This window comes from Ceratotherium simum, chromosome 9, assembly GCF_057802395.1.
Source record: "Ceratotherium simum simum isolate JZ-2026a chromosome 9, ASM5780239v1, whole genome shotgun sequence".
In the NCBI taxonomy this organism is placed as follows: Eukaryota; Metazoa; Chordata; class Mammalia; order Perissodactyla; family Rhinocerotidae; genus Ceratotherium; species Ceratotherium simum.
Window position 1 is genome coordinate 80,886,878 of NC_141908.1, and position 12,829 is coordinate 80,899,706.

The window sequence follows — 12,829 nt, forward strand, 5'->3', positions numbered from 1 at the left end:
GCATAGTAACCCAAGGGAAATCAGGATGCTCATTCCAGATGGAACAGTGGATACTGGCTAGGAAGAAACAGAAGGGATGTCAATACTAGGGGGAGCTAAGGGGACAGATCAGGAGAATGGAGAGTTAGAGTGGTGGTCTTCCTCTTTGTCCATGAGCTTCCCGGAGAGGGAGTAAAGCAGTGTTTCGTATACTCTGCCGTTTCACTACAATCTGGCAAGAATTTCACTGCAAGAAAGATTGATCATAGACTTCCCTGAGGGGGAGTTATTAATGGAAATACCACCTTCTGGTAACCTTGTTTCCCGCTGGAAGGGCTCCTCAAGCTGAGTTACAGGGAAACTCCAGCGTGTTGTCAGATTTCACAACAACATTAAGTGGACTTCCTTTTCATATAGGTCACCTCATTTATTCTGTGTGTCCCCATGTTATTAGTTTTCCTGCCCATTAATCATTATATATTACAGAATATAGTAAAATGTGCTTAAGAGGAGAAAGCACAGGGTCTGGCTGTGACAGTCACAGCTTAGCCATGCCAGGAGGAAGCTTAGGGGTGGTGGCAGTGCCCCTGTTCTACCCATTCTTGGAGGTGCAACCATGAGCACCTGTTACCTCCCAAGTGGACTAGAACGCTCTTCTTCAACCTTTCCCACCTGGTTAAAGAAAGATCTGGGGAAAGTTGCTCTGTTCTCTGTGAGGCAAGATGACTAACCAAAAATGTTTTAGAGGAAATTGCTTCACAAAAGCCTGAAGTTGAAATTGTCAAAAGGAAGAGAGTGAAAAACAAGGTATTTTATTAACACTGAGTTCCATTACTATATAATATAGCAGTCCTTCTTCACTAATTTATCCTATGTATTTCTTCCATATTATCTTTTCTCAAAATACCAATATTATCGAGCCATTCCTCTGGTGAAAAACTTTTAAAGATTTCCATTGCCTCCTGCTTTGGGTCTTGCCTTCTTGACAGATCTCAAGGCCCTTCGTATCTCTCTTTATCCTCTATACCCACACTATTTCCCACCAATCCCCAGCACCATCATTTCCCTTACTGGTCACTCCATTCATCCTATGTCCCCACCTCCTGGTAGACATGTCAGGACTTTTCCTCATGCTTTTCCCCTTTGTAGAGTGACTGCCCACCTCCCACTTTTCCTACCTATGTTTGATCCATCTTCAGGGACAGGTCCTGTGTCATTCATGAAGCCTTATCCCGCGGCTCAGGATCACAATGTGCTTTCTTTTCTCTGGACTTCCACAAGTCTAAACTACTCCAGCCCTGAGCTATGCTATAAGTCATCATTCTTAGCTCTAACCTTCGCAGAGATGCCTGTTGCCAATGACCCCAAAAGTCTGTGACCCTGTCTGGTTTGTCGTTTTGTTGATGGTGTTGTGGGTTGGTATGAAGGAGCTGGCAGGAGAAAGAGACCAACCAGCTCTTTGCTTGTTGTCACAGACATGGTTACTCTCATCAAGGGATTTTAGCATTCATTTTCTTTATGAAAAATGCCTCTGTAAGAAACAAGATCTTTTTGGCTGTTGAAAGAAGTGAAGGGTATAGAAGATGATTTGAAAAGTGATGAAAAGTCTTAAACAATGCAAAAAAAAAAAGTAGTTGTGAAAAAAACAGTGAAAATTCAAAGCTTATGATGACCCAGGCCCACAGTGTATGGTTATGGAAACAAATCCTCTTGGCAGTCTGTTGGTTGTAGAGAATCCTCCTAATGAGTGTAAACACTACTCATGACAGAAGACATATGGCACAAAGGAATGTTTACTGAGTATTGACCAAGTGCCAGGCATCATGTTCCAGCTCTGTATCAGATAATCCTCTAACCACCCTGTGAGGAAGGTGCTATCAGTGTCTCTGTTTTACAGATGAGGAAACTGAGGTACAGAGAGGCAAGAGCCTCGTAAGTTAACACAGTTAGTCCCGGGATGGGTTGGGCCATGAATCCAAGCAGTCTGATGCCAGAACCTGTGCTTCTAACAGCTATTGCTTTAAAGATTAACTTCTTAGTGGATGCTGAAGAGGCGGTCAATTGGTGGAACGAAGAGAGAACGTGGTCCCCACTGGAAATATGACTCCAGAGAAACCCAGGAGTCAAACATTTTTGTTTTCTAAAATTTAGGGCTCTGTATTGCCCTCAGACGGATCCTGCACAAATGTAAGGGGCTACTCTTCATTCTCTGGTGTTATCACTTCTTGTCTATCTTTGCTCCACACATGGATTATAACATCTTGGAGAAAAATAGTAGGCACATTATCGTTTATTTCTGAGGCATCAAAGAAAGTGGGAAGAGCTTAACTCACGGGCTGTCCAGACAAGGAAAGCCCCGTGTGGCATCTGAGTAGCTTTGCCAAGTCAATAGGCCAAGGTTTCCTGATCTGCAAATGCAGGGAATTTGAAAGAGGAATTGGAAGAGAGTCAAATCAAGTGGTTGTTCTGAGAGTCCCATGAGGTACAATACTGAGGCACTGCCTCTCAAGAATGGTTCTCAAGTCATCAGGGAAAGGAAAGTCACAAAATACCACTAGAAAACCCCTAAATTCACCTCAGAGAATTCAAAATTATCTCCAACAGTGAGCTGTTTCTTCAGGCAAGCATCAGATGAAGTGGTTGGCTTGTGTTTAAGGATGGGGACTCATGAAAGGTAGAAATCTTGAAACTCGAGAACTATACCCCGTATGATAAGATGCTCCTGGCACGAGCAGCAAGCAGAGACTCTCACCTCACACCTGTCAGAATGGCTATTATCAAAAAGGCAGGAGATAACAAGTGTTGGCGAGGATGTGGAAAAAGGGGAACCCTTATGCAGCGTTGGTGGGAATGTAAATTGGTGCAGCCACTGTGGAAAACAGTGGGGAGGTTCCTCAAAAATTAAAAATGGAACTGCCATGTTATCCAGCAATCCCACTTCTGGGTATATATCTGAAGCAAATCACTATTTCAAAGAGATGTCTGCACTTCCATGTTCATGGCAGCATTATTCACTGTGGCCAAGACATGGAAGCAACCCAAATGCCCATCGATGGATGAACAGATGAAGGAAAATGTGGTGTGTGTATGCCCTAGAGTATTATTTGGTCATAAAAAAGAAGGAAATCCTGCCATTTGCGACAACATGGATGGACCTTGAGGGCATTATGCTAAGTTGAAATAAGTCAGACAGAGAAAGATAAATACTGTAGGATCTCAGACATGAAATCTAAAAAGGCTGAACTCATAGAAACAGAGTAGAATTGTGGTTATCAGGGGTGAGGGGTGGGGGAAATGGGAAGATGTGTGTCCAAGGGTACAAACTTCCAGTTATAAGATGAATAAGTTCTGGGATCTAATGTACAGCGTGGTGACTATAGTTAACACTGCTGTATTATATACTTGACAGTTGCTAAGAGAGTAGGTCGTAAATGTTCTCACCACACACAAAAAAATGGTGATTATGTGAGGAGATGGAGGTGTTAACTAACCTTATTGTGGTAATCATTTCACAATAAGAATGTGTATCAAATCACCACATTGCACACCCTAAACTCACACAATGACACGCAATGTGTCAATTATATCTCAATAAAAAATAATCAAATGTTTACCCAGGGTAAAAAAAACTGAGACTCACCCGGAACAGGTCATTTCTCCAAACTCCTGCTCTCTCCTGGACACACTCGCTCCGGGGCTGTCTCACAGAGAGGGAAGGTGGGTGAAATTGCTCTCGTTACCTAAGTTATTGTCTCCTGCCCTCCCCCCTCCTCCTCCTGCTCTGTAGCTCTCTCTGGACGTGAACAAACGGTTGAATTTGGGTAAGATCAGTTGTGCACGATGTGGCCTCATTTTGTCCAGGAAAGAACTCTGTGAATATAAAGTCGCGGGGAAATGTTAGTTACGTTACACTTGTCTTCTGTTCCTCTTAGGACCAAGTGCAGTCTGAGCCACAAAAACACTCAGTAAACACTCATGGAGCGCTAGCTTGATTTTGGCTTAACATTTAACATTAGATCGAAACCTTGCTTAAAGTGCATCTATAAAGAGATGGTTATTCATGTTAAAATGAAACTGAAAAACCCCCTTTTCTATCAGTTCTGTAAATAACTCGGTAATTGGGAATTTGAAGGGTATTTTTTTATCATAGGCAGCTATAAAAAGGGGAGAAAATAGTAAAGCAAAAAGTATAGAACTAATGTTTGACCCTAAAAAATACAGGTGCTCAGTTTATGCAACATCATGTAAAGATGTCTTCGTGTGGGTGCCAGCCAAGCAACTGGTCAGTTTGGCCTTTTAGTTATGCTAATGGATTTTTAAGAAAGTTATTAGAATTCTTTATATTAGACTTTATTTGGAGAGTACGATGGTATCCTACCCACAGAAGACATAAACCACTTGACAATCAAAAGCAGACAAAAGACTTGCTGTTAAAGCAATCCATACACAGAGGGAATGGAAAAAGGAAAGAGGGGGAAAATCACTTAAACAGTTTGTGTCCAGAGTGAAAAGCCTGTTAGGAGATACACAGGAGGAGCTGGAGGACAGACGCAGGTGCTCTTGGCAGTGGGTGAAAATACGACTGTTGAAAGTGCACACCAGGAGGGGGAAATACCAGAAAAGGTTGATGGTCCAAAGGGGGAAGTTAAGTGAAAGGAATGATTAGTACAAAAAGAAAGACAAAACAGAGAGAAGAGGAGTGAATAATTGTAGGGAGGGCAGAAATTATTAAATGCTTGCAAGTGATACAAAAGAACCTAAGGGTTGTGTTAACAAAGAAGAGGACGCTGTACGTGCACTTTGAGGAGGTGAAGCAATGGCAGGGTCTGATCCTTCAGGTGAAGCTCATTCACCTCTCAGCCCTGGAGAGAAGGGGCGCCAGGCGCCGTGACTCCCCTGGCTGTCACACGCCATCTATTCCAATGGCAGATAGGTAACCAGTCCTTCTCAGTGCTGAGGACACAGAGATAACAGCACTAAGAAGATGGTGGGTGGCGTTTATCTACCCTATTGATCCTGTTTCACAGGTAGAAAAGCTTGCCACTCTAGTCAGTTTATTTGACTCTCAAATGAGTCTTTTTTTCCCAGTTAAAGGAAAAAAAAATCATTTACTTTCATTACTTGTTAGCCACATTTCCCTTCCAGAGACCAAAGCTATTTATCTAATTTTTTAATTCCTTATTATCTTAAATGCCAGTTTTGGATTTTTTGTTGTTGTTTTTAATCCAGTAGAGTTTTCCTGATAAGGCAGAGAGAGGGAAAACAAAAGAGGAGAACAAAGCAGTCCTTTGGCCGTGGGTTTGGCTGAGTTCTTCAGTGGCCTTAAGAGAATCTACCCAGAGATATGGTTATATATTTGAAAAAAAAATAGTTTAACCACTAAACTGAACCACAAAGTCCATTTTCTTATCCACAAAATAGAGAATAAAAGTAAAAGAGGGAAAAAGTGTCATGAGAATATTTTCAGTGTAATAGATTCATGATTCATCAAATTTGTTGGACAAAATTTGAGTCCGAGAAATAAACCAAAATATTGCATAAGATTTTGACTTTCATTTGATAAAGGAAGGAATTTTTAGTAAAGAAAATTAAACCTTATAACAAGACTTGGCAAAGATTTGAAGACCCTTGGAGGGCCACGTCCATCCCTATAATCAAAGCGTTTGTTGTATTTATTCACCTAATCTTCCCGTGTTTTCTCTAGATATTTTCACTTTAAAATAGACAATGTTCGGACACAGAGTAGGAGAGATTATGCAAATGCATGAATCTTAATGAGAAGTTTATTATTGAACATTTTGACATGAATTTCAGGAAATGATAAAAGACCCTGGGATTTATGAGACTTAAAAAACTCTGCTCCCGGAGAACTTGGAAATTGCCAGTAAAAGAACCGAGACCCACATGACAGCAGATAATGTATAAGCCAGATCGCATTCTGCCCTCTGGTAATGAATAGGAAACGCGCACGCACTGTGATAAGCTTGGAATGGTGATCTGATCGATATTTGGAATACTGAGATAGGCAGGGAGGTAATTAGGCCCATTATGGACACAGCACAGATAACATAATTTGGGAAATTATACATTTGGATATTATGGGGAATTTTTTTCTAGGCTAATGGATTTGCAATGATATCTGTTAAACACATTAAGACATTTTGCCTCTAGGGAAACTACTGAAAAAATCAAATAGACAAAATTTTCAGTAAGTGTAATCTAAAATAAAAAGACAAAGTGGGATATGTGGGAAAATAAAGTGGTATTGTGACTTCCTACTTGGAATTTATAATAATTTTTCATTCAAAGGGTTTTTTTTTTTTTTTTTTTTTTTTTAAATTTTATTTATTTATTTTTCCCCCTGAGCCCCAGTAGATAGTTGTATGTCATAGCTGCACATCCTTCTAGTTGCTGTATGTGGGACGCGGCCTCAGCATGGCCGGACAAGCCGTGCGGCGGTGCGCGCCCGGGATCCGAACCCGGGCCGCCAGCAGCGAAGCGCGCGCACTTAACCGCTAAGCCACGGGGCCGGCCCTCAAAGGGTTTTAAGGCTATTAATTTTCCATCACAACTCCCCATGAAGCAAGTAAAGCGTTTCTACTATATTTGCGCAAGTTCATTGCTCATGGTACAGGGAGGCCAAATTGATAATGAAAGCAAGCTATCCTGACAAATTCCCGGCCTTCTCAACTTTCATGCTGTGACCCCTGGATGGCATTGCAATCATTCTGATCCCCAATTTACTACTGGGCACAATTCCTTTATTTTAGAGGGAGAGCCTCTAACTTAATTAATTTTCACTAAGTGCCTTGAGGGCCATTGATGTTATTGAAATGTGCAAATTAATACATTATTTATTGTCAATTTATCATAAGTATTTGTTAATTATAAAGCTCTAGCTGGGAGAAAAACTTGCCATGTATCTGAAAGTGAATACCTTCTCCAAAGTAATTCCTTATATTTTAATAAGAATGTATTGGAAGCAATTTCATCAATAATGTAATATCCAATTACTGGTCTTCTAGATTAAGGCATTCTTCTTTTATTGTGAGATTTTAATGCTAGAATGAGAAGTTCAAATATTGCCAATGAAGTCTCAGACTAATTAAATGATTATAGCCTAAAGGGAGGGGTAACCGAGACCGTCTTCATCTTCCCAAGAGTAGCCTCCGTATATGACAAACACATGGATATATGGACCTTATTTCAAAAGAAAAAATTTAAGGAGTTGTTTGGAAAAAAAATCAGTTCAACTTTTGAATAAAAAAGGAAGGTTAGTATTTCTTTATGAAGCCTTTCTCAGCTTTTTGCGGAAGGAATGGTTGTATTTAAGAATGCAGTAGTGGATTGAACCACATGAATTGTGCTAGGCCTTCACTTGCTCAAATATTTAGAGGTGGCCAAAAGCAGCAGTGACAACAATTGTCACCGATGCTTTACCAGCACGCACCGTGTGCCAGACACCCTTCCTGGCTTGTCTGTCTTATCCTCATTTTACAGATAAGGAAACAGAGGCACAGAGAGGTCACTAGCTCAAGCTATAAGTGGCAGAGGGGAGTGTTGGGATATTCCACAGCATCTCCTCGTAATCCCTCAGGATTGACCACCACTCTCTGGACTGTTTCAATCTCTATCATTCTCATCGCCTGCCTGTGAGGAACCAACGGCAGTTCTCAGCCATAGGACAGGAGCAGGAAGTCAAGACGGAGCAGAGGAATTGAGGTCCACATCCAAACAGCCCTCCAGGAGGGACGTTCTGTTTCATAGTGTGTTGAAATGGGACTTCCTACCTAGGAGGCGGGGCAGTGGTTTCTCAGCCTTGTAAGAATCTGTTTTGCGGTGGCCTCTCTCCACTCAGACAGTGGCTCTCTCCTGCCCTTCTCGCCACTGTTTCGTGCCCCCAGGGGAAATGGTGGTGTAACTCCTTTAAATCTTCCGTCTTGGCATGTGTGTCCATTCTCTTCATAGCACTGTTTTTTGGGTGGTGGGGAGTAGTGGATGTGTCTGAGGATTGGTGGGGCCAGAAGACAGGACCATGAAATTTCCCTCTACTCTTCCTGGGGAAGGCTTCATTTGTGAACAAATGAATCTTCAAAAGTGCTATACATCTTGAAATAAATTATTTCAGTGATATTTCTTTATGAGGCCTTTATTTTAAGGGAAAATTTGGTACATGGAAGTTGAAGAATATTTTTATTATATCACCCTGAGAATGATTTTTTTCATGTAAGATCCCTCTTTTAGCACCCTTGATAACCATTATATTACTTGTGTTGAGAAGTTTATGTCAAGTTCATGTTTCTGATGGAAAGATAAGTTTATCTGGATCTTAGAGAACACAGTCACTGGACACAGGAGTCAAGGTTAAAAAATAAAGCCTGGTTGAGGCCGGCCCGGTGGCACAAGTGGTTAAGTGCGCGTGCTCCAGGGTTCGCCGGTTCGGATCCTGGGCGCGCACCGGTGCACTGCTTGTCAAGCCGTGCTGTGGCGGCGTCCCATATAAAGTGGAGGAAGATGGGCATGGATGTTAGCCCGGGGCCAGTCTTCCTCAGCAAAAAAAGAGGAGGATTGGCAGATGTTAGCTCAGGGCTGATCTTCCTCACACACACACAAAAAAAGCCTGGCTTCTAAAGTTCAGAAGATGTATCCCTTGGTATTTGCAACTACCTTAAGCTGGCCTGGAAATCACTGAACAGATTAGTTCTATAAATGCTCAAAATGGGACAGGTAAATGCTCAAATTTGGAAAAGTCCCCCTCGTGACTGATAACATGTGGTATTCATGGATGACTCTCTCAGACAGTTGCTTAAAACTGGCCACAGCCAGTGTCACATCAGCTACAGATGAAAATGTGAACAGTCATCATACTTCTGGATGACTTCAATGGGATAGGATGACTGAGGTTTTAATTTTGATTAATTACTTTATCCCTTCAAAGAGAACTCTACTTTTAGTAGGAGGCTAGAAAAAATATGATTTGTGTAAACTGTCAGGCTAAAAGTAGACCGTGAATCTTCCCATTCTAAAAACTACAGAATTTCCTGTGCCATGTCAACCTAAGCTGGAATTGGTGAGGGTAGGAGTAGGGAAGACACGTGGAGTGTGACAATATATTGTACTCCTTACAATCTTTATGTGGTAAGGTACTTTATTCCAAGTATTTTGTTGTAATTTAGTGCTGATACCTATCAATTGACATAATAATCTCTCCCACAACCAGTAACCTTGACCTTCTATCAGAAGCCCTCAGACACATAAACAAACTGTGAATCCTGGTCAAGGTCCATGTCAGAGTCCTCTTTCACTTGGAGATTCAATGCACCTGTAAGTCCTTGTAAGGACTTTCCTGATTTTGCTTTTTCCTCTCTTACATCAGTCTCTCTTCCATTGCTACATCCTGTTTACTCCCCAGGAATAAATAGAACATTTTTTTCCAAGCCTGAAAACCCCTGAGTCCACATTCACAGCCTCGGACTCAGCCACCCTTTTTTCCTTTATTTTACCATGGACTGCACCCAGTAGAGCTAGGTTGTAATTTTGGCCAGCATCAGGTGGCGCTTCTAACTTGTGCCTTCTGTTTATATAAAGTGAATTAATTGTTGGCTCTATTAATCCTGCAAAATCTATGAATCCTTAATGTTTACTTTGCTTAGAATGAGTAACAATGTATTTGTTCCTTCTCAAATATGGCTTCTTACTGAGCCTTAGACTAGCTCCTTTAGATAACATGCCTCATATCTTGGATGATTCACTCACTTTCATGTTCCCTGGAATTTATTGCTAAAAGTTGACTTGAACACTTACAGTTTGGGCTCCAATATAATTTCCTGAATGGCAATTAGTTAATAAAAGATGGTTACTGTTGTTGACAGAGAAACGAGGCTTTCTCAGATAGTTTTCGTCTTCATGTTTTCACCAAACTTCATGTCAGACATCCCCAGGGGTTGATGGTATAAAATATTTTCTGTAAACTCCAAAGCTTTCACTGTTGCTTCAATACCCCAAACCTCTCTGTTGCCTTTTGTTTCCTTGTCAGAAATGAGCTTATTCAATTTCTATTTCTTCAGCTTACGTTCCTTCCTGAGAATATAAGAAATACGCCTCTTTCTGGTTTTAGTATTAACATATTCTCATTATTTATGACTTGCAAGTAGCACCTGAAATTTCTTGCAATTTTTTTTTTTTGCTTTGTGTCATCTCTGTTGCATTTCTTGGAGATACACTGTTGCATTTATTGGAGATACACTGTCATCTATAAAATGCAATGTTTATTGTCATCATGTATATTATTCAAAGTGCAAAATTGCCTCCTGTAAGTTAATGATGAAAAAATAAAACAACATCTGATTTTTGCAGTTTGCCTGCTTGACTAGGCTCAGAGCTAATCTAGACAAATGCTCTTATTTTAGAGATGAGGAATCTGTAGGCCACTTTAAGTAGCTTGCCCATAATCAGGTAGAGGGCAGAAGCCAAGTACATCTACAGGCAGTACTGAACAGAAAAGCTGGAGTTAGGCTGTCTGAGGACAGTTCCTGGTTTTGACACATATTAAATGTGTAACTATAGACTGTTCTGTGCCTCAGTTTCCTCATCTGTGAAATGGGGCTAACAACAGTGGCAGGGGCACAACTATAAGGATTATAGGTGAAGCACTTAGAACAGGACAAAGCGTGCCAGGCATTGTTAGCTGCTAGCATTATTGTTATTATTCTATTTTTAACATATTCAGAACATATGGAAGGGTGTGTATTGTTATTTAACTTTGTGTGTATATATGCATTACACCCTCGTTGTACTTCTTTTGTATTCCTTGCGTTACCTAATACTGTGTTGACAGCTAGTGGTAGTGTTCATGGTAGTGGCAGCAGCAGAAGTAAAAATAATGATGACAGAAGAGAGAGTGCTGCTCCTTCAGCCTTACTATGTGCTGGGCATTGAAATAGGGACTTTATGTACGTAATCCTTAGTATGTACTCAATCCATATCTGTTGAAAAACTGCGAAGTAGTTTATTTCCAGAAATGCAAGTGTAGCCTTTTCATGGCAGTAATCTCCTTCGTAACTGGAGAGGATCATGAGCTTTGGCCCTGATGGAAAAGAGCCCTGATAGAATTCCTTCCATCTTTAAAATAATCCTTGTGCTGCTGGTATTTATATAGCCTAATCCTATTACAGACAACTGGGAGCCTGCCTGTGGGTGGGAATGGAGGTCAGGCCAAAGGTGACAGGAGGCAGGTACAGGGCAAGACAAACAGTGCAAGTGAAAAATATTATGTATCAGAACACAAATTGTTAAAATTCACATAGGTGTCATTTGTTTTTTCCTTTTTGGAATTTTATATCATATGGAATGTTGCCCCTTTTCTAGATACCCAAATAGAAATACATTTGGAACAATAAGCATTGACACAGAAAAGTTATTTTCTTTCTTGCTTTTCTTTATCTGTTGACTAAATGAATTGCATTCACCATACATTAATAACTACTAGGGTAAGATAGAGTGTTTAATTACAAAAATTACAATCACTTCAGTGTTCTTTGATTTCCATGTATAGTATGTTACTTAACAACCATAAAAACAATGTCAGAAACAATAAAAGCTACAATGTCGGGGAGTGCTTAGAATGGGAACTGTGAGAGAAGCATGCATTATGTAAGGTGCTGTGTGTGTGTGTGTGTGTGTGTGTGTGTCTGAATTGTGTGTGCGTGTGTATATATACACACAGGCATATTTATTTCTATATATGATATGTATTATCATTTTAAATCTTGCCACAACTTTATGGAAAAGGAAACTAAGGCTTAGAGAAATGAACCCACTTGCTCCAAATCACAAAAAGTGGCAAAGTGGGGGTTTAATTCTGAGTCCGACCCACCTAATACCCCATTTTTGAAGGTGCACAAGCAGAAATATTTTAGAACAACAAGCCTTTCTGCTATACCACACTGCCTCGTTACGGGAAGGATCACCTTCTGCCCTTTCTTTTCCAGAATCTCCAAGCAAAGATTTCGGTCCCACCCTGGGTTTGAAGAAGTCCAGTTCCTTGGAGAGCCTGCAGACGGCGGTTGCTGAGGTCCGGAAGAATGAACTTCCCTTCCACAGGCCCCGGCCGCACATGGTTCGCGGCCGCGGCTGCAATGAGAGCTTCCGAGCGGCCATTGACAAGTCTTACGACGGGCCCGAAGACTTAGAAGCCGGTAGGGCAACGTGCTTCCTTAAATGGCTCCTTCATCTCGTTATTATCTGCGAACCATAGGCCAGAATGTGTGCTTAACTACAGAGAAAAATGATTTAACGGTCACAATTATATTTTCGATATTAAAAGTAATTCATTTTCCTGATATGTTTTGCCCTTTGGCTTAACGAACATGGAATTGGATAACGCAATGTGCGATTTATTTTACAGTGCAAACGCTCAAGAAATGTTCTCCTTCACTTTCCTGCAAGGACCCGCTGTCATTTACCCTGAGGGTGGGGGCACTTATGCGTTTCTTGACGTTCTTATTGGACTTATTAGAAGCAGCGTCAACCTGAGGACTGACAGCATTAGTTGGGTGGAAGCAGTTGGGCTATATTTGTACTCAAAGGCCTCGCCTGCCTCAAAAGCAGCTCCCCCTGTTAGTCTCCCAGCTTCCTGAGCTGATCAAGGTTAACCAGCTGGTGTTCAGGGAGATTAGTGCTCTCCCACATATCAGACCTTTCCGGTTCCGGCTACGCAACCATCATCCCCACTCCCAACGTCAAACCTTGTTGAAGTCACCAGATGTAGGCCGCTGTCTCCTCAAAGGGTACAAGTAGCCACACGGCAGGGCTCCTATATTTTGTGCTCTGTATTTTACGTTTTAACTTT

At 41.2% G+C, this 12,829-nt stretch overlaps 1 protein-coding gene across 1 annotated transcript in view; it reads left to right on the forward strand.

Moving 5' to 3' along the window:
• PARD3B (par-3 family cell polarity regulator beta) overlaps positions 1 to 12,829 on the forward strand; it is a 929,552-nt gene that overhangs the window by 644,790 nt on the left and 271,933 nt on the right. The window contains exon 17 of the mRNA XM_004426826.3: positions 11,970 to 12,176. Within this exon, the coding sequence (XP_004426883.2) occupies positions 11,970 to 12,176 (207 nt within the window). The remainder of the gene's footprint in view (positions 1 to 11,969; positions 12,177 to 12,829) is intronic.